Raw genomic sequence first — 23,242 nt, 5'->3', positions numbered from 1 at the left:
GCTGTGATCTATACCACCCTACTGTAGGAGGGGCATACTGTACGTGTTATAGCTGTGATCTATACCACCCTACTGTAGGAGGGGCATACTGTACGTGTTATAGCTGTGATCTATACCACCCTACTGTAGGAGGGGCAAACTGTACGTGTTATAGCTGTGATCTATACCACCCTACTGTAGGAGGGGCATACTGTACGTGTTATAGCTGTGATCTATACCACCCTACTGTAGGAGGGGCATACTGTACGTGTTATAGCTGTGATCTATACCACCCTACTGTAGGAGGGGCACGGTTTCATAGCTTTGAAGTCTCGTGTCATGTCTATTAATCTGACATCTCCGTCCTATATACATTCACTTCCATAAGAATCCCGCGTTGTTTCTCTCTCTTGTACTGTGTTTATGTAATTCGACCTCAGGGTAAAGGAGAGAAATGTGTAAATGTCTCGTATAGTCATCACAACTGGAAATCCCAAAATTCAATCATACACCTTAACCTTATCACAGCTTAGTCACACGGTATCTGGGACTTTCAGGATCATGACGTCACTAGCAGGAAGCAAAGGAGTCTATCAATACAGAATCTACCAGTTCAGGTAGTAGAGGCTAATACAGTAATAATAGCAGCCCTTCATCTTATTCTATTCTACCGGTCTTTCAGGTTTTTTGTGAAAGGTTAAATAACTATACTATATATATTAAGACCGAGTATATTACCATATAGTTTACTATCATAGTATAGTATAGTATCAAAGGTGATTCCAAAGGGAAATGATCTAGTTTGTAATGATCTGCAGTACCAGACATGACCACATGTACAGGGGGGTGCTGTTTAAGGTTAATGGCTTTGTTCTTTTGCTTGGCGGAGGATCCCCAATGATCATCATTGTAAATCCCAGGAAAAAGACAACACCAGAATATTTTTCATTTAAAAGTACCTCTTTATTTATGAGCTTTTTGAACTTTTTCTTTAAATAAGAAAGACAAACTATATAAAAACACATGAAAAAAAAAAAACAGACAACAATTTGATTCATCAGAGAAACGATTTGCCTTCTTATCCATTGCAGTTTACAAATTCTACTGGGTGTTAACCCCCGAAATGTATCCACCACAAAAATGTACTTTTATTTTCTTTTTTTTTTGTTAACTTCTCCCTGAGTAGGCACCATTCTAATTTCTATTTAATCCATAGTCACAGCAACAATAAAAAAAAAAAAGCTGCCTTGTGCTGAATGGGGCTGGGCTGTAATACCGAATACAGCCCACTTACGAGAATGGCGCTGTTTTTGGAAAACAAATAGACTCTTTAATTTTATGTTATTTTCTATAGAATTACATGTGGTCATTTAGACTTACTTTCTAAAAGAGGGTCTGGATTCTTCAAGAATTGCTTTGTATAGTCTCCTAAGGGTATCAAATTTACCAAAAACAACCACTGAAATAACAATTCAGCTAGGTTCGCTGTACCATAATATGGAAGAATTTTTGTGTATGTATTCCGGCTGCAAGTCTCGGCTTGACCATAGATCCTATAATGCATACTGACAGCTGTCAGCTCAGGACATCAGACCTGCAGTCAGGCCAGGACTTGTGACCGTAATACGGACACAAAAATGTTTCCGTATCATGCTAATGTAAACCCAGGCTTTAGCGGTTACCTAATTCATGTAGGGACCACTGCCTCAGATCAGTAGTTTCCAATGTAGGCCCTTCATTCATGATGGATTAAAAAGTTGCATGATGACGCATGTCCATTTTCAGCCATACCATCTTATCACTATCTACCATATAATTTTAATGACAGACTGGCACAATGGTTGAAGACCTCTACAGACAATTTCCTAGGCTGTCATAGACTTTCCTTTGCATTGTGTGTACATGTTTTAGACAATATCTATTAGCCCATCTTGTGTTCTTCAGCAGTCAGGAAGTCAGTGGGTGTTTCCACTTCAGGAAACCTTTTTGTGGATATCTGTAAACGTGACTAGCTGTTCTTTTCTATGAGCATTGTTATATTTTAGATATATTTGTCCTCAATACATATCAAATGGCAGAGACCTGTTTCTTGGGCCCCGATGCCAAAAGCCATAATAGGGACCCTCACCTACCATGTAAAAATTATACTACTGGTGTCTTCTTATCTGGGAGTTGTAAGGCTTCAGACTTGGGCAACACTGCTACCTCTATACCCCATAGCAGGTCCCTGCAAAATGTTAATATATACTTACTAGTGACAAGTGTCTTAAAGGTGTCTTACACAGTTGTCCAGTAATTTCTTAAAGGGATTAAAAAGGGGATAACCATTAAGGACCCTCATTTATTAAGGCTCTCATATACTTTAAGTAACTGACAGCCAAACAATAGTCAATGCAAGAACTTTCGGCACGGCCAAGGGTTCCTGTGTTCTCTATAGGAAGGGGTAAGTGCTCTTGCTGCGGCTTATCTCTCTCTAAACAAAGGAGTCGGGCAGTGATTATCCATCATGGCCGACCCCTATCACCACTACTTGGCCATCCATATACTTGGAGGACCAAGTATATCCACACAATACAGAGACAGTCCTTTTATTTTAGTGGAATCTGTGTCGTACTTCATTTCACCTGTGGTGGCGCTGCAAGGATATTGGACCCAAAATGAACCCTCAACAGATTTGGAGCCTCAGTATTGTGATCATTGTATTGTCAGAAGACCATTCTAACAAAAAGATAGTTTGAAGTGGACATGACCCAAAGAAACCAAGTGCTCAAGCAATGCTCTTACCACCAGTAATGTTATAACAATCCAGTGGCACGTGGACCCATCATTAGTACAGCCATGTTTCTGCATTGTTGCAAATTAGATAAAACAAGTCTTCTATACTGGCTAAGGCAGGACTTACTGTATCTGGAGAACTCTAAATATACAATAGTGTGAGATTTGGCATTGTTATTTGATGTAAAAAAAAATCTGTACATACTCTATATAGACATGAAGGTCAGAAAGGGCACCTAGTAATAACTATGGGGTCCACAACATTGGAGACATTAACGGCAATTGACTTGTGTCCTGATGCAAAAATGGGGGTAGACAGCTAAAACACTATTAATAATTTTCAGGAGTTGAAAAATTCCAAGCTAGAAGTCTATCTGGCCAATGTTGTTGTGCAATCCACCGTCCCGTGCTTCCTAATTGACACATAGTTGGCACCACATGTTGGACATTGAGAGTCTGTTCTGCAAGTGTGGCAGGTCCTGTTTTGCTGAATTTTCGGGAGGAAGTTTACTGTTCCTTCTCATAAATGGGATGATGGTGGTCGTGGTGGTGGTGGACTATCACTGCAGTACTGGAGCCATTTATGAGGAGCTCTATGTAAGAAGAGTCTTTGCTGATCTTTCACCTCTATTCCAAGAGTATCCTCTTTGTTGACCTCAGGCTTCAGACTTGAGGTTCAGATATAGAGGTGTGAAGGGTGAGGACAAGTGTTGACCACAGGTCTTAATGACTAATGAATGTTTTGGGAGTCCAGTACCATGTTGTTTCCTTAACCTATAACCTCCAGTGATAAGTCTCAGCTGCACTGACAAGATCGTACCACCATGTTTGACAGTTTCTCCACCTTTGGTGTCCGACCAACATAGTAGATGATAGGGAGAGGATCCAAGACATCTGGCACACAGCATGGGGAGATAGATGCACCCGGATTGTTCTGATTATAGAGGGACAGGACCTAAAATAATCAGAGAGTCATTGTCAACATTGGCCAAAAAAATAATTCAAGAAGGAGTTGTCGGAATGGAAAGAAACATTCAAGGTGTGAATGTAATGATGATATGCGTAAGTCATTACAATATTTCATTTTTTTATTTATTTATTTATTTATTTATTTAAAATTTTATGGCAGATTGGGTGGGGGGGTAGGGGAGGGTTGCAGAGAATTTGGGATGAAAAGTTTTATATGAGATAAAGTAAAAGATTTGTAAAATGTGATAATATTTTATATGAATTGTAATAATTGATGTAATGTATTGTTCTTTTTGAAGAAATGAAAAATAAAGTGGAAAAAAAATGATGATATACGTAAGTCATTACAATATTACAGTGAAAGGATAAGTTTTTGAAGAGACCTGTACAATGAAAAGAGGCTCTAGTACTCTGTTGGGCACCTCTAGTTTGGATAGAAGATGGTATATGGTTGGGCATGGAGGATACAGGTTCTAAAGGATTTTTTGTGGCACATTTGCCCACAAATGTTTCAGCTGGGCCTGTAGATCTTGAACGCTCATAGGCTGCTCAAGCTGGCTCACCATAAGTGTATGATTGGTGACTGAACATGCCAAGGAAATGTCGTAATCTGGCAGAGACATTCCTGGGAAACCCTTACTATATGTGCAAGGGTCATCACACCAGCAGCTGGAGCAGTGTGTATTGAAGTGCTCACCATGAGGCCTCTACGCCTAAAGCCAGCCATCACTATCTCCTAAACAGAACCCAAATTAATTGCTAAAGACAGTACTGTTCTGGTCCATACCGTCCAGGACTAAGGAGACGGTGGGTGACCAAATTTCTACTAAGTGTCTAGACATTGTGTGGGCATAGATGGGGGTGAAGGTGCCATCTGTGTCTGGATGGTGGACAAGAGAACTGTGGGAGCTGCTTTGCCAATCAAACATTCCTCTCTACTGTGGTCTGTCTGGGCCGTCCAGTGCCTATTTGCCATGTGTACTGTATGTGTCTCCACGTAACCTCTGCTTCCAATAGCATGGATGAGGGGTCTACTGAGGTGCCCCTTTCAAAGCCTCTCAACTGTCTCCTAGTGTCTCAAAGACATGACTAGCCATCAACAAGAGGTACTCTACCCTAAAGTAGCTTCTGAGAGTCTTTTTCATTGGGCCGTGGGGGAAGCACTTTGACGCCATCTTGTGGCAAGACCCAATGTTAGTTTGGTTAGACCACACTCACCTGCAGTCATTTACATATTTGTAGGGACATACGGTAACTGCATGCTGAGTTTTACAATCCAACACTCCAACCACCCTGGTTAATCCAAAGCTTTGATATCTTCATACTTACCCTGCTGTATTGCTTGTCCATACTCCAGATAAAGGGACAGTTCCCCAGGCAATAGTTGGCTTCATAGCCTTTGGGTTCATGGATCCACTTCCACCCGAGGTCCTTACGGAAGTTGATATAGAGGGGTTTTACACAGCAGTTTTTTCCGCTATTTCTGCAAAGGACACACATTATGTTAAAAAGTGAAATCTTGCATATTCTAACAACTGTTCTGTTCTGCAATGGGTGGAATATACTGCACTGTAATGCTGAGCTTCCTGACCTATAAAGCAAATACAGCCATTACACGTCATCTAGAGTGACACTATTGTGGCCTGGTCAAATGCAATAGCCAGATGTTATGTAGACTTCTATGGAGGATCTGTGAAGAGCTTGGTCCCCCTCCTATCACACAATTATGACATAGCCAGTGAATATGCTCCTTTTCAACATGCATGAACAGAGCACTTATAATACTGACGAGCGACAGTATTCCTCGTCCACCCCTCGCTTTCTTCGGCTGGTGTGTCCTTCCTCAGTCCGCCCCTTGGGGGTATATGTAATTAACAGAAAAGGTAAGGAATTCACATCATTGCTGAGAATTTGCATGTCGCCTCGTGTTTTGGAAAAACCTGGAATAAGACAAAAAATATATACATTTGCAGTTAGGGGAGAGGGAAATAGAAATGTAATATACCCTAAGGCTATGTTCACACAATGCATGAGACCGGCCAATCCGTGACCCATCCGGGTCACAGAACGGGCGGTCTCTGAAAAGATCATGCCAGCTGGTACTGCATTACCAGCAGGGTGATCTTTAGGGCCGCAGTGTTCTGATGCGGGTGCATCCGTGTGTGCCCCCATCAAAACTTTACACTCCTCGCTATGGAGCGAGCGGGCGGATCCGCTCGCTCCACAGTGTGCACTGACATGGGTTTCTGCGGCTGCTATTCCCGGCTATGTAACGTATATTTCCATAATAATATATATTAACAATGATTTTACGAAAATATGCGTTGTGTGAACATAGCCTAATAATGTATGAGAAAGTAGGACAAATATAGCATATCTATCTATCTATTATCTATCTATCTGTAGTGTGTATCTCCTATCTATCTATCTATCTATCTCCTATCTATCTATCTATCTATCTATCTATCTATCTATCTATCTATCTATCTGTAGTGTGTATCTCCTATCTATCTATCTATCTATCTATCTATCTATCTATCTATCTCCTATCTATCTATCTGTCTGCCTATCTATCTATCTATCTATCTATCTATCTATCTATCTATCTATCTCCTATCTATCTATTCCCTATCTATCTATCATCTATCTATCTATCTATCTATCTATCTATCTATCTATCTATCTATCTATCTATCTATCTATCTATCTATCTATCTGTAGTGTGTATCTCCTATCTATCTATCTATCTATCTATCTATCTATCTATCTATCTGTCTGTCTGTCTATCTATCTATCTATCTATCTATCTTCTATCTATCTATCTATCTATCTATCTATCTATCTATCTATCTATCTATTATCTATCTATCTATTATCTATCTATCTATCTATCTATCTATCTATCTATCTATCTATCTATCTATCTATCTATCTGTAGTGTGTATCTCCTATCTATCTATCTATCTATCTATCTATCTATCTATCTATCTATCTATCTATCTATCTATCTATCTATCTCCTATCTATTATCTATCTATCTATCTCCTATCTATATATCTATCTATCTCCTATCTATCTATCTATCTATCTATCTCCTATCTATCTATCTATCTATCTATCTATCTATCTATCTATCATCTATCTATCTATCTATCTATCTATCTATCTATCTATCTTACTTTTTATGCTTATATCCATTTTACTTACCCATTATTTGCACCTGTATATCACTTTTCGGGCTGTTACATGCACACGGCTCTTGCATTATGAAGGTCTCATTGACAACTGTAAGCAGAAGGAGACTCCTCAGCGTTGACACACACTATGTTAGTTCTTAATGAACACATGAGACATTGAAGATGATTTGGGTCTAAGAAACTACTTTAATACTTCTGTGATACTCATGGCCATGAACGTTTGTAATTATGAATGAACGATGTATACATACACCAAACGATTTGCGAAAAATGGGGGAGATTTATCAAACATGGTGTAAAGTGAAACTGGCCCAGTTGCCCCTAGCAACCAATCAGATTCCATCTTTCATTCCTCACAGACTCTTTGGAAAATGAAAGGTGGAATCTGATTGGTTGTTAGGGGCAACTGAGCCAGTTTCACTTTACACCATGTTTGATAAATCTCCTCTAATAAGTGAACAATTAACAATGATTTTATGGTCAGCTCAAAAGATGAGTTTACTGACATATGAACGAATTTTCATTACTCGTTGATCGTTTCCTGCATAGACACCGAAAGATTATTGCTTAAATTTGAGTTATCGTTTTTTTTTTCTTCTATTTTTGCACAATAATCTTTCTCTGTAATAGGGCCCATAAACAAAGAAGCTGGCCATAAGGGTGGCAGAGGGGAAGAAGTAACCATTCCCATTCTTAAGCTTAATTTCTCCTGAAATAAACAACAAGCCCTAATTTCATCAGCAGTAATGTGCAACAATATGGAACCTAAAGTGTGGGTGCCATTTATCTCTATGGGGCTCAGATATGTTTGATGAATATGAATGACGTTTTGACCACAGCGGGAACAGAAAACATGGCCGTGATGAAAAAAAATTAGGTGTTAGTAAACGCTCACCTTGCCGTGTCAGCCACCATTTCACTGTCTCAGTGACATCGAATGACAGCCACTCTGCCGGCCTCCCTGGAAAGACATACTTACTGTACAGGTATCTAGAGGACGTGTTGCTTTCTTCCTGTGAGAGAAATGAGTGACATGTCTCTTAGGGGTATAACATATCCAATATGATTGGTGATGTTACTGCCTTATATGCACAGATACCACAACCTAACACTTGCATCATTACCAAGCCGGCAGTAGTCATATAGTGCAATGCATCTTATCTCTTTCTAGCTTCCTGTACTGAGTTGCACAAGCTGTTCAAGTTTAGGTTACCTAGCAGGCAACGATCGCCCCTTAGTGACTGCGAATACAGAGGAATTTCTATGTGCTATACAATAGACTGAATCTACATGACACACCGACTTGTTTAGGTCCCCATGCTCATTCGACAAAGGTCGGTTTGATGGATTTGTCCGACTATTTAAAGTGTATGGTGGCGTCCCGATTGTCTCCTGATAAATGATGTCAGGGGAGACAAGGAGCGGGGGCTGGATTTTACCCTCCTGACCTTATTGTTCTCAGAGAAATAAGCCAGAGCCATTTGGCAGCTGCTTATCCTTCCTCTGTCTATAAAGAACCCATGCATGTTGGTTTGGAGAAGTAAAAGTAGAAATGGATAACAGGCTGGAGAACTACATTATAAATAAAGGTTGAAGGAAATAAAGCAATGGTTACAAGAGCATTACAGGAAAGCAAACAATAGCCCCTACCTATTAAATGAAGCAATGTAGAGCAGGAAGCGAGCACCAACCTGTCAGGTCAGCGCTCGCTTCCTCCTCACTCCCCACTTGCTATCTTTGTTATTACACGCACATACATTGAGCGGAGATGGGGGGGCTGTTCAGATCCTTAGGGGCCTATTCTACGGTGCAATAATTGGCCTAATTGGCCGAATTGGCCCAATTCGGCCGTTTATCGCTCGGTGGAATAGAGAAAACGATCAGCCGATCATTCATTTAGGCCCAAACCTAAAATCATCGGTCACCCACCACGCATCTCTGCATGGAATAGCAATGCATGGCGGGCAACCGACGATTCAAGCAGCATACATTACCTAGCAGGGCTTTTCCTCCGCTCCGTCTTCATCCCGGTCCCACGCGCAGCAGCAGCTTGGGTGCCGCCTGACTGAGCTGTCAGACCGCTCAGCCAATCACAGGCCGGCCAGTGATTGGCTGAGCGGTCTGACAGCTCAGTCAGGCCGCTGCAGAGTTGATGCTGTGAGCGGGATCAGGATGAAGACGGAGTGGAGGAGAAGCCCTGCTAGGTAATGTATGTTGCAAGGGCTGCGAGGACATCGGTAAAAATGTCCCTGCAGCCTTCGCTAAAAGATCATTGGGCTGTGGAATAGGCCCAGTAAACGAGCGCCATTCTATCAGATCGGCGCTTGTCTACATTATTGATCGGCTCGTGGAATAGGGCCCTTAGATTGTCCAAATGGCCCATAGAAGAGGGATATTATAGGGGGGCAGCAGACTAACGTTATCATTATTGTGATTTTAGAACATACTGAAAGACAACGATCAGCCAATATTGTGCATGTCGGGCTATTATTGGCCGAAACGGTTGGTAATTGGCCAAGTACGGCCGCTAATCATTTCATCTAAAAGGATCCTTAGTCCAGTATTATTATAGGAGGTTAGTTTGAGCCCCCTCACCTTACTTATGGCGCTGGTAGTTCTTGATTTTTCAGCTAGCCCTCCTGTTGCCCTGAAAACCTGAATAGTGTGATAATGACAACGGCACTTCCGCCACCGCCATCTTACCCTGTACAGCTCCAGTCGGATCTCTTGTCTCTCATCCTTATTTGTATCTTGCATCCGATACATGCGCAGTTCTGCATTGTGCAGCATATCCGAGCTCTCTACAATCTCCCTTATAAGAGATGCATTGAAGGTGAAGATAAATTCTTGTTCGGAATTTCTGTCTGAATAGAGAATCAACAAATCCAGACATTAGTGACAACCAACAAAGAGACAAACACCAGATGAATATTACAACTCACAAAGCAATGGACCAATAAAGGAGTAGTATAGCCATTGGTTAGCCGCAACATCTGTATGAGCAGTACCGGCAGTTGTTTTGGAAGCTCAGTTTTACCGCCACACAATCTTATTCCTCTTCCCCTCTGTATTGGTGGATAACTAGGCAAGAGTTGCCTTTTGGACTCCTTGGGACATAGGGTGTTGTAGTGGCAGCCATATTAGATGTTACTCAACCTTCCCAGAAACAGATGTAAATATGCACTATTAGGAAGATGGACATTATAGAAGGGAGTCACCCATTTGAGACACCAAAATGATGCACCACCTCTGGAGGACTGTCAAGAATGGGGATGAAAATAACAAATGGAGAGCTCGGGTCCCCGAAAGTGGGAGCCGCTCTTACAGTGGAGCTTCCCATTCTGGTTCATAGACAAGGACCCAAAACCTGTACGCCTGGCCATGCAATCCTCGGCCATGTGTAGGGAGCCAGACCAGCTGTGATCAGCTGATCAATATAATGACTGCAGTCTGAAACATAACAGATGTGAGGAAATCCCAGAATCCAGTTACTTTTTCTTTCTGATTCCGTCTCTACATAAAGTAATAAAAGGGTCTTTCTAACCAGACACGTAAAGCAAACTAAATAACAGATCAGTAACAAAGAGGTTAAAAAAAGTGGTTGACTGCAGCCAGGAGGTTTCACCAGCTCAGCAGATCTGCGCTCTCCTCCATCCTGTTCAATCCGATGTGGAAAAGAAGAAGTTGATTCAACCAGGTTGCTTCTCATTTTCCATCCTTGATTAGTCAGGATGTGAAGCACCGAGCCGATGAAGGCTACGGACTCCGTAAATCCGCACATCAGCCTCCAGCCTCACATTACTAATGGTTTGAAGGGAATCCCTTGTTATGTGACGGAACTCAATAAGTGAGTAAAATCGCTAAACTGTACAAAACCCCCGTTCTCTAGGTTTTACCCTGACAATCAGTAAGAGAAAGTCCTGGCCAGAAGGTTGCCCCTATATAGCTGGATATTTTGGGTCTGGTCTAAACATTTGGCATGAATTGTATGGTGTAGAGAAGGATATAATGACAACTTCCCTGTGTAAGTCAATTTAGCTGCAATACCATGAACTTAGTATTATGTATAGTTACAGATAGTTCCGCCTTGTAGCCATCTCACAAAGACGGATAGTTGTATTTTCCGTCTTGTAGCCCCCTTTTTTTACACTTTTACACAGTTTTATTTGCTACACAACAGACTGCTTCTTCATGTTGCACAAACTTGTTTGCTTAAAAGAATGCACAAAAACCCAAAAAATTTCAAAATGCAAACATGCAAAACATAGGGAGGAACAAGGAAGACTGTAAGCTATTTACTCTGTGTACTATGATGAGCATATTATGCAGCAAGCACACATAGGCATAGAGGAAAAACCTCCAACATAGTTGTATAGTTTATTGGCTTCCTGATCCTCTCTCACATTTTGAGAGTGGGGAATGGCTGACAAAGCAAAGAAGAATCTGTGCCCATGCATTAGGTTTCCATCACTGAGGTCAGTCTTGTGCAGCACCTATCTGCCTGATATTAGTGATCAGGATCCACCACCCTCCAACACCCTGACGAAGAACAGAACGTGGGGGAGTGGATGCACTAGATATTGCCCATGGGAACAGGCCCTGAGGTTGTTTGATCTGCTTTCCGCCTGGAGCCAAGGAATCTTCAGGCTTGTATGTTTTGCAGATACAGTTACTCCTTGATGATGATCCTAAAGTCTGCATCTTGTGAGAGACGTGTCCATTGTTGCCGCATACCATCTATCTTACGAGAGCAGCGCAATGCATTATATGTGATGTTACCAGCCACCTTTCTATTGAACATACTTGGATAATTTGTCCATACACCTTATACTATAGTCGGCAACACAGACATACACGTCCATATCGGTCAGTACCACTAGGGATATGACAACATTTTGACCAGAAGTGTCCAGGTCCCAGCTGACTGCTAGACTGAGTGTGGCGATAAACATGCAGCTAAATGCTCTCTTGCTCAGTCCCATAATCCTACACAAGTCCATCCCAGTACCCAGTACAAGTCCATACCCAGTGGCCCAGAGCCAGGGTAGTACGCACTTAGCAAGCACTTTTCCCACCTTGTTGTTCCTTCTAGCGATCTGTTGGTGTCTTAACACCCACCACCACCAGTTTTTACAACGACAGTTCCCATTTATTCTAATGTATATGGGTACCGTAAACAGTCAGTAGGTTAGCACCTGAAGCCTTGTCCTATACCTTTTATACTTAAGTAAACTCTCCACTGACGGATGATGTGACCTGGTACATGGCCTTACACAGAAAACAAGCGAGCGCTGATCAGCAAGATCAACAACGTTTTGCAGAGCATTTACAAGGCTTGATCAGTTGTGCAGCCAGGCCACACAAAGGATTGCGAGAAAGTGTGTAGCAGGCAGCCTAGCCATGAGTTTAATCCCTGCACAATATATGCCAACACTCAATGGACAAGCGTTACCTTGTTCATCAGCTGATCGCTGGCCCTTTGAAACAGGACATTTATCGACAGTGAGCGTTCCACTTATCAGCCCATGTAAAAGTCTAGCGGGACAACCTGTACATCTTATTGATTTTAACTTAAAGGGATTTCCAAAATGAACAACCCCTTTAATTTCCTTCAATTGTTACCTTAAAGTTATCTTAATGTTTTCCTATTCAGAGGGATGTTTGCATTAAAAAGAATTCTGAATAGTACCCCCTCCTAATATTCTTTAAGCTCCTGCATGCGAGCAGGGCCCTCACTCCTCATGTATGGATAATTACATGTAGATGTCTGAAATGTCTGATTTATGTCTATGTGTGTACCCCCAGGATTGTAAAGTGCTGCGGAACCTGTTGGCACTATATAAATAAAAATTATTATTATTATTATCCCTTTAAGTTACCATGCCTGGTGCAGCAATGCTGCAAGTTCCCAATGCCAGTGGGCCGCTGGTGCAGCCATTTGATATTTCCTTACTCTATAATAACAGCTATTACTGGTTATTTCTAATACTGACATGAATTTAGTAGCAATACAATATTGCTCAAGAACTACCCCCCCCCCCCCTACAGTCTAGAAATCTTCATTTCCATCTGCCTGTAATGTCCAGGGAGGGTCTTGGTTTTTTAAAGATGTGTTCCTGGAAAATGTTTTCCCTAGAAATGTCCACGTTCCCGAATTTACGATCTGCACAATAACATCCCTCTCTTTCCATTTGGTTCGGTTCCCTTTTAGGTATTTTTTTTCTAAAATAAGTCCCGTAAAGAATTAAAAAATAGTATTGCATTTTTATGATCAAGATTAGTAACCATTAGAGATGAGCAAATTGTGAGGACGCTCAGGTCCGTCTGAACCCAAGTGTGCAGCATTTGATTACCAGTGGCTGCAGAGGTTGGATGCAGTCCTAAGACTGCCTGAAAAACATGGATACAGCCATAGGCCATAGAATGTATCCATGTTTTCCAGGGCTCCCTAGGGCTTCATCCAACTTCTGCAGTCACCAGTAATGAAATGCTGCATACTCAGGTTCAGACGGACCTGAACGTCCTCAAGATTTGCTCATCTCTAGTAAACATTTCATGACTGATATGTATTAGCTTTTGGTTACACTCCAGGTGTTGTAAAACTACAATTCCCATCATGCCTGGACACCAAATATATGGCTTTGGCTGCCCATGTATGATGGGAATTGTAGTTTTGCAACAGCTAGATGTCCAAAGGTCCCACCTTCCCTGCTATAGACTATGTAGTTCCACCCTGTACCTACAGCGGCATATATGCCCCTCTACCACATAAGAAGACACCAGTATAATACATGACACATAGTAGGTGAGGGGCCCTGTTAGAGAATTTTCAATGGGGCCCAGGCACTTTACACGTTACACCTCTGCTTAGATCCTTTCATCAACTCTTATTTTAAGATGTTGGCAGCCATGTAGCCTTCAGAAAATATCATTTCATCTGAGATCTGTTCATAGTTGTCGCCATAAGAAGGCTGCTCCACACGTGTGCTCCAGACGGGCTCATGTTTCAGGTGTGGATCAGACGGCAGCTCCCGTGTGTTTATAATGAGGGCGGTTTGGGAAGTTTCTGTAACAATCGCTTCATAGTCTGAAGCCCTATGGGATACAGGGCATAGGGGCTCCGACAGACAGTCAAATAAATAGTTTACTATTCCCAGGTCCCCTCCTTGAACAAGCGATTGAAAGCACTTTGCTATACAACTGCTTGGCTGGCTGATTTTCCTCTAAATCAGGTTCCACCGATTATAGAGTTCCCTGACGCAAAGACCCAGAGTGTAAAAATTATCCGATTTGACTCATCGCTGGAGCATCCGCACCGTACACTGTAAGATACTGTTGATTGTCATATCGGCAAACTATGCGTTCCTGACAATATTCCCAGGAGGAGGATTCTGGACGGAACAGGCCATATTTTTCCCATAATACGCTGTAGAATCTGAACATATCTTATTCCGAAACTCGCTGACTGCACTGGGATTGCCTTTGAAGGACTGGGGGGAAGAAGACATAATTGCTGAGAACCATTACAATTGGCTACATACAGGAACCACAAGTAATTTCCAGGATGTCTATGGTTGTCGGAGCCTATAGAGAGTCCATTGGGGACTGTCTATGTTAGCCAGACACACTATCATAGGGCAGATGGAAATGCACCAACCAGACCTCTTATAACTGTAATAGATGTGAATACTATTTGGCATTGTTTTGAAGAAGGTTGAAATAAGGTTACTATATTGTATGTATGTAAATGACTCACATTTGCGTTGTTTTCTTTAATAGGAGCAGAACAAGAAAAAATAATAGCAAAGACAGATTCCTTATATGTCGAAACCTGCACAATGCCCAATGGACCCATTATGGTAGAGCACTGCCAAAGATGTTGGGATTATATACCGATAAGCCATGACTTTAAAACCACCTCCTTAATTGTGTAGGTCAGGGATGGGGAACCTTTGGCCCTCCAGCTGTTGCAAAACTACAATTCCCATCATGCCTGGAGAGCCAAAGCTTTAGCAGATAGCTGCTTTCAATCCAAGATCTGTCCTGGGGTCCGTTCGGCAGGTGATGCAGTTATTGATCTAAAAAAACAACTTTTAAACTTGTAGCCCTGTGTCAAATTGGCGTGGCCTAGAGTGTGTGTGCATTATGCTGCGTTTACACGGAACAATTATCGTGCGAATTTGCACGATAACGATCGAATTCGTACGATAAGCGTACGTGTAAACGCAGCGAACGATCAAGCGGCGAGCGAGAAATCGTTCATTTTGATCTTTGAACGTGTTCTCAAATCGTCATTGGTCGTTCGCAAAAAATTCGCAATTTGTTCCGTGTAAACAGTCGTTCACCGATTTAACCTATGTGCAAGATAGACTTAAGCAATCACAAATCGATCGCAAAACGATTTTTCCGTACGATATATCGTTCCGTCTAAACGCTGATCGTTATAAAAAAAAATTGTTACTTCGAAATCGTTAATCGTACGATCGGGCGAATTATCGCTCCGTGTAAACGCAGCATTAGACTTGCACCTCCTTTCCGTCCCTCCTCCCTGCCCTCTTCATCATTAGGAATGCTCCAGGCAGGTATTCTCCTATTCATCACCTGTGTGAACACTGCACATGTGCTGGTTCGTTAAGGCACTTGTGCAGTTTTCAGACAAGTGATAGAAAAAAACCTTCCACAGGGGCATTCCTAATGATGAAGAGAGCGGGGAGGATGGACAGAGAAGCGGTGCAAGCTTGGGCACACATCATGGAAGTTCTCATCATGGAACTGTCCATATATGGTGACAATCCATATATGGACTATTACATCATTAAAGCTTCTCCAGGGGAAGCCAGTCAGACTTCTCCACGCCTTGAGCTCAAAAACACAGTTGCTTTCCTCCAGAAACAGCACCACCCTTGTCCTCAGTTCTGTGTGATATTGTTCTATTGAAGTGAATGGAATTGAGTTGCAATACCACACACACCCTTAGGACAGGGGTGGCACTGTTTTTAGAAGAAAGCAGCTGTAGTCTTTAGTCTCAACACTCTGATACAATGCTGCATCCTGTTGTCTCTTCTTCTAATAAATAATACAACCGGCCATCAACAAGATGTAAAAGATAACTTGATTAGACCAGGTAGCCTTCTTTCCTTGCAGTCCAGTTTTGCTTACATGCCTATTGTTGGCACTTATTTTGGTTGGGCACTGTTACTGGTTTGCCCTATGCCGCCCCATATATTATGCAAACTGTGATGCACTGTGTGTTCTGACACCTTTTCATGATAGCCAAGATTAAGGTTAGGTTCACACAACGTCTTTTTTGCCCGTTTCACGTCCATCTTTTTGAATGTCTGTCATTTTGAGGCCACATGAACGTTATATGGCCTCAAAATTATGGACGTCCAGAAAGGCCAAAAAAAGATGGTATGTGAGCCTAGCCTAAAAGAGCTTTCTTTGGTTCTTACTTCATATGACACTTGAGAAAGAAGTAGGTTTGGCTTCAAGACGCGCTGTCTCTTTTATGGGTTTTTTTTTTTACAATTTTATAAAATTTTTATTTATTCGTAACTATTCGTCTGGGCCTGCGGCCAATAATTCTGAGGCTTCCTTGGAATGTGGTGTTTTTTCTGCATTTGTGCTAAAGTACCGGGTGCCTGTCCTTCACCAATGAACCCAGGGAGCCCTGTAACCTGCTGCTGAGAAACTTTCAGGAGCCATGTATCACCAGCATCCCTAATACAGTGGATCATAGTTACAGTGGGGGGAGATTGATCACATTGGTGTAAAGTGAAACTGGCTCAGTTGCCCCTAGCAACCAATCAGATCCCACCTTTCATTATCCAAAGAGTCTGTGAGGAATGAAAAGTGGAATCTGATTGGTTGCTAGGGGCAACTGAGCCTGTGTCACTTTACACCATGTTTGATAAATCTCCCCCAGTGAGTACACGCAAGTGTGAGCTTTGTAAGGGAAGTCTTAGAAGAATTAATATGGGACTCTTTGGAGTTTGCACTTGTAAATCACTGGTTAACATTTACAACATACAGTGGGGAAAAAAAGTATTTAGTCAGTCACCAATAGTGCAAGTTCTCCCACTTAAAAAGATGAGAGGCGTCTGTAATTTACATCATAGGTAGACCTCAACTATGAGAGACAAAATGAGAAAACAAATCCTGAAAATCACATTGTCTGATTTTGTAAGAATTTATTTGCAAATTATGGTGGAAAATAAGTATTTGGTCACCTACAAACAATCAAGATTTCTGGCTCTCACAGACCTGTAACTTCTTCTTTAAGAGTCTCCTCTTTCCTCCACTCAATACCTGTAGTAATGGCACCTGTTTAAACTTGTTATCAGTATGAAAAGACACCTGCGCATACCCTCAAACAGTCAGACTCCAAACTCCACTATGGTGAAGACCAAAGAGCTGTCAAAGGACACCAGAAACAAAATTGTAGCCCTGCACCAGGCTGTGAAGACTGAATCTGCAATAGGCAACCAGCTTAGAGTGAAGAAATCAACTGTGGGAGCAATAATTAGAAAATGGAAGACATACAAGACCACTGATAATCTCCCTCCATCTTGGGCTCCACGCAAAATCTCACCCTGTGGGGTCAAAATGATCACAAGACCTAGGGGGGACCTAGTGAATGAACTGCAGAGAGCTGGGACCAATGTAACAAAGCCTACCATCAGTAACACACTATGCCACCAGGGACTCAGATCCTGCAGTCCCAGACGTGTCCCACTGCTTAAGCCAGTACATGTCTGGGCCCGTCTGAAGTTTGCTAGAGAGCATTTGGATGATCCAGAAGAGTATTGGGAGAATGTCCTATGGTCTGATGAAACCAAAGTGGAACTGTTTGGTAAAAACTAGAGATGAGCAAACCAGGTTCAGGTTCGAGTCGATCCGAACCCGAACGTTCGGTATTTGATTAGCGGTGGCTACTAAACTTGGATAAAGCTCTAAGGTTGTCTGGAAAACATGGATACAGCCAATGACTATATCCATGCTTTCCACATAGCCTTAGGGCTTTATCCAAGTTCAGCAGCCACCGCTAATCAAATGCCAAAAGTTCGGGTTCGGATCGACTCGAGCATGCTCGAGGTTCGCTCATCTCTAGTAGAAACACAACTTGTCGTGTTTGGAGGAAAAAGAATACTGAGTTGCATCCATCAAACACCATACCTACTGTAAAGCATGGGGGTCTAAACATCATGCTTTGGGGCTGTTTCTCTGCAAAGGGGCCAGGACGACTGATCCGGGTACATGAAAGAATGAATGGGGCCATGCATGGGGCCGTGAGATTTTGAGTGAAAACCTCCTTCCATCAGCAAGGGCATTGAAGATGAAACGTGGCTGGGTCTTTCAACATGACAATGATCCAAAGCGCACCGCCAGGGCAATGAAGGAGTGGCTTTGTAAGAAACATTTCAAGGTCCTGGAGTGACCTAGCCAGTCTCCAGATCCCAACCCTATAGAAAACCTTTGGTGGGAGTTGAAAGTCCGTGTTGCCAAGCGACAGCCCCAAAACATCACTGCCCTAGAGGAGATCTGCATGGAGGAATGGGCCAACATACCAACAACAGTGTGTGCCAACCTTGTGAAAACTTACAGAAAACGTTTGACCTCTGTCATTGCCAACAAAGGATATATAACAAAGTATTGAGATGAAATTTTGTTACTGACCAAATACTTATTTTCCACCATAATTTGCAAATAAATTCTTACAAAATCAGACAATGTGATTTTCTGGATTTGTTTTCTCATTTTGTCTACATATGGTGTCAATTACAGGCCTCTCTCATCTTTTTAAGTGGTGGAACTTGCACTATTGGTGACTGACTAAATACTTTTTTTCCCCACTGTATATGTATAATAAATGAAATAACTACCCAGTATATAGATCACATTGTTGTAATACGTTTATCACACAATGACTCAAATGTCTGAGTGAGGACTAGTAATACTCTACACACGATATGACATGTAACACAGTCCAATGACGACAACATCGATGGTGCATTTCCTGATCATGTGCCATGTGCTTGCAGAAAGAATAAGTGGAGAGGAAGAGAGATCAAGGAGAGCGGGCCTGAAACTAAGAATGAGGAAATACTGCAGAGAATGGGAGAAAGACCAAGAATAAGAGGGGGAATCCAGAGGAAAAACAGAGAACAGAAAATGACATTAATAAAAGCAGAAGGAGACAACCAAAAGGAAGGTGGTAGGAGTATGGATGATACAAAAAGAATCAAGGTATAAGGGGATATACACGATTGAGGGACTCAATGCTAAGAAATCAGTTCTGAGCATAAGGCTGGGTTCACACTACGGAACCCGAACGGAGAATTTCCGACGGATTCCGTAGCACGTACCCGTTCACAGTTGCGTTACTCTCTGCCCGTGCCATAGACACTATTCTATGCATAGGCGGACTCCGCATTCCACCAAAAGAATTGACATGTCAATTCTTTTGGCGGAATGCGGAATCCGCCCGTGCATAGAATGGTGTCTATGGTACCAGCGGAGAGGCACGCAGCTGCGAACGGGTACGTGCTACGGAACCTGACGGAAATTCTCCGCTCGGGTTCCGTAGTGTGAACCCAGCCACAAGGCATAAAGAATAGGAAAAGAGACAGTAATGGGTAGTAAAAGTAGAAGTTAGACAGCAGCGAATAATTCATCATGGGGGAACAGCCGTAATATATGCATGAATGTACAAATGAATTGGTATGGAAGAAGAGGCAAAAAAACAACAAAGAACGAGAGTGGAGAGCTGACTAAAAGGTGAATGGATAAGGAACGTAGAGGTGAGAAGATAGCGGGGTAAGAAGATAATGGGATGAGACAAGAAAATGGAAGCGAAGAACGCAGTAGGACAGCAACGTAAGGAGGCAATAGATGAGATTATTAGAAAGGGGAATGACCACATTGGTAGAAAAATGAGGGGAGGCACAAAGATGAAGAAGTAATAGGTAAGGTAACATTCTCCCAAAGTGGCTCAGACAGGCCTGTAATGGGACCCTATACCGGGCGGCATTCTAACTGACTGTTAAAGGGGATTCCCATCTCCTGTGAAGGGCTTCTGGGCCCTCTGGCCTGTTTGCCTCTGCCAGAGGTGATCGGGGAGTTGAAAGCAGTTGAAGCACTTTGTGTAATTCCCATTGCCTTTAATTAAAGTTCCTCAAGCAGCATAGCCCTGCAAGCTACACTCCACGATACAACCCTGAATACTGAAATGGGTAGAAGCAATGGTGTACACAGAAGAACAAGGCTTCAGAGTAAAGATTACAATGGCATCCAGTGATGGGGTTGGGATTTATCTTTTTGGGGGATAAAGATAATTAAGTCAGGAGTAAAAGGAGAGGGACCTAGAGAATAAATATGTGAGAATAGAGGGGTGATATGGAAGGTCGAAAATGAAGATACTACGAAACTGAGGGAATGGATAGAAAAATGAGGGGAACATTTAAAGAGAGAGAATGACAAAAACATTGGGAGAATAAGGATAAGGAGAGAACTCAATGGGGGAGATTTGTCAAACTGGTGTAAAGTGAAACTGGCTCAGTTGCCCCTAGCAACCAATCAGATTCCACCTTTCATTTTCCAAAGAGTCTGTGAGGAATGAAAGGTGGAATCTGATTGGTTGCTAGGGGCAACTGAGCCAGTTTCACTTTACACCACTTTGATAAATCTCCCCCAATATCTAAATGTGATGTAATAATATAAAGACAATGTTTTAGACCCCCGCTCCCAAGGTATGGACCCCCTAATCACATCAAAGTGCCCCCATGGCTATGATTGTAGACTGTGCTGTTATTAAGCAAGTACCCCTTAGATACAAAGCATACACTTCTGGGGTACACATACCATAAGTTAAGAGCCTTACAGAATGGGATAAGGAATATATGGAAAAGGCAGAAGGTAAAAGGGAATGAGACGTATGGGCAGAGAACATGGTCATGAATAGTGAGAAGCTGATTGGGACACAAGCAAAGAAACGATTGTACTGAACTGTTATGGAGAATGGGAGTAGTAAAGGGGGGCAGGGAGAGGGATACAAAAATATTTTGATGGGGATAACCGGCACACTGATATTGATTATCGTGAATGATAAGAAATAAAACATACAAAGTAGGCTTAGAAATATCAATAGTAAGGCAAGGCACAAAGGTAAAAGACGAACACAACAAGGCCATTGGAATTATGTGGAACAATAGAGATGGAATAGTAACAAGGTCAGGGCAAATAACTAGAAGCGACAACAGAGAGCGCCACACCGAGAGAATGGACAGAAATCGTTGACAGCAGAGAAGCCGTAATAGGGAGTAATGGGACTGGGAGAAAGGTAAACAGAGAGATAGGAGATAGAGAGATTGAAGGCTATGACAGCAAATTAGGAGACCTGTACACACCAGAACAATGGGAGAATGAGTAGGGTGAGTGAGGGAGGATAGAGAGGATGGCTGGAGATAAGGAAGGGTGCAGGGTCACAGGCCGAGAGAGGGGAGGATGGTGGAATACAGGGAGGCCTTACTGAGAGGAAGGGGAGATGATATGGAAGCAGTGACAGGACATACAGGAAGACATGCAATGTGGTTACAATTTGGCGTATTAACCCTTTCATCTGCAAGTTGCATATGTTAACACTTTATAACTTTCCATTGCACATTTTGGACATTTGTTTCCTACAATGCTTTGGTTATTGCATTCCCCCCATAGATATTAGAGATGGGAAAATCTTTAATCTTCAAGCGAGACTGAATGGAGATAAATCTGTAAGAAATTATAGGGGGTGTCTTATCGAAAACACTAGCAGCCTTGACATCTATGTGAAAGATAACCGCAGTACCAGTTCATCTCCTGTTGACTAAGCCTGACTTTCTCTACCATTGCCTCTAATGGTCTTCCATGGAGGCACCTGAAAGAAGCTAGCTAAGCTAAGCAGAGTTTTTGCTCCCGCTGATCTGACATTGATGTTTTGTCCTATCAATATGCCACCAAGGTCTTTGATGAAACATTCCCTCTAAGGTGGAAGAATTGAGGGTTCAGGTGTCACCCATAACAAAGTGATGGCACAAGGTATGCTCCATAGTTTATTATATTATCTACAAGACTTTCTATAAGTTGAACCCTGTCCATACATACTAAGTGGAGCTGTAAATCTCAGTACAAGAGGCAATAGTAACATCACATAGCTCTCTATACTTCACAAATATCATTGTCAGAAGGTATTCAGGAGGGAGTAGCTTACCTATTTTCAACCTGTCGATCCTCTTCACCTGTTCGGAGTAATACCCCTCCACAATAGGCTTCTCCTTCTCAGTTTTTTCTTTGATTGCCTCTATAGTACTATTGTATATAGACAGAATGTCTTTGGGGACCGACATCTCTTCGCTCTCTACATTTGGAGGTTCGGTAAGCATTAATTTACTAAGAATTTGTCCTCTAATCGCTTCGATCCTCCTTTTTTTCATCTCTTCCATATCCACCGCCTTGCACGTTGACATGGACATGGCTGCATGGAGAAGATCTAGCAACAAAAGCATCAAGAGGATTTTCATGTTCTTGCTTTCAAAAGGGGATTCTTGTTGACTTCAAGTTGACTTTTCAGGATTTCCGTATGGTCACCCACGTCCTTCCAACTTTCTCCGACTATATTAAGGATTTGTTAAAGAGCGCCCACAGATCATTACCCAAACACTACTAAGGTATCTCCATCCATAAAGACAAGTGCATGTTCAGGAATAAGCTGATGTTCTCCGGCTACTGGTGGACCAAAACATAACGTGACAAAGTAATTGAGAAAAAAAAAATTAAGCAAAGTCGGTAACCTGTATCACACCTAAAGTGGTGGAAATTGGTAAGATATTGGGTGAAGGTCCTACGATGATGACTATGATAAGTCTTCTTTGAGTTGAGTCTTGCTTGTAACTTGCTCTCACTCTCTCTCTATGCAATTTGACGGCCTTGTCTCTCAGCTTGCTAGAACATGCTTCTCCCGTCCCCCCTCTCTCCTTCCTCCTGTGTGCAGTAACAGGCAGGGGTTTTTTTTAATGCTTTTTCTGTAACTTCAGGCTCCACCCAGGATATGATGGTACTTTTAAGTTTGACACACAGAGTAGTTTAAGGAACTGCTGCCGAATCCTGGGGGTGGTGGTGAGGGTTAGAGCTGAAATCTGATAATGTTTTATTAGAAAACAGTCAAAGCAGAATGTACTTGTACTTGATATATACAATTACAGAAAACCACTGAATTCTGAGAAGGGGGGAAGTGTTTGGCAGGGAGAAAAGTAACTGGAACGATAAGGACTAAATTAGAACACATGGGA

The 23,242-nt window shown here is 42.2% G+C and overlaps 1 protein-coding gene across 1 annotated transcript; it reads right to left on the bottom strand.

The window, feature by feature from the left end:
* Nucleotides 1-1,125: 1,125 nt before the first annotated feature.
* Nucleotides 1,126-22,963, bottom strand: TGFB1 (transforming growth factor beta 1). Its single transcript, XM_069943370.1, has 7 exons — nt 22,165-22,963; nt 9,624-9,784; nt 7,816-7,933; nt 6,931-7,008; nt 5,513-5,663; nt 5,053-5,206; nt 1,126-3,709 (listed from the first exon to the last, which is right to left on the bottom strand). Exons 1-7 carry the CDS (start codon nt 22,472-22,474, stop codon nt 3,551-3,553), a joined length of 1,131 nt encoding a protein of 376 aa, XP_069799471.1. The 5' UTR covers nt 22,475-22,963; the 3' UTR covers nt 1,126-3,550.
* Nucleotides 22,964-23,242: the final 279 nt, after the last annotated feature.

This window comes from Dendropsophus ebraccatus, chromosome 10 (assembly GCF_027789765.1).
Source record: "Dendropsophus ebraccatus isolate aDenEbr1 chromosome 10, aDenEbr1.pat, whole genome shotgun sequence".
NCBI classification, from domain to species: domain Eukaryota; kingdom Metazoa; phylum Chordata; class Amphibia; order Anura; family Hylidae; genus Dendropsophus; species Dendropsophus ebraccatus.
The sequence above is the reverse complement of the archived record's forward strand: the minus strand, read 5'-3'. Positions and strand labels throughout refer to the sequence as shown.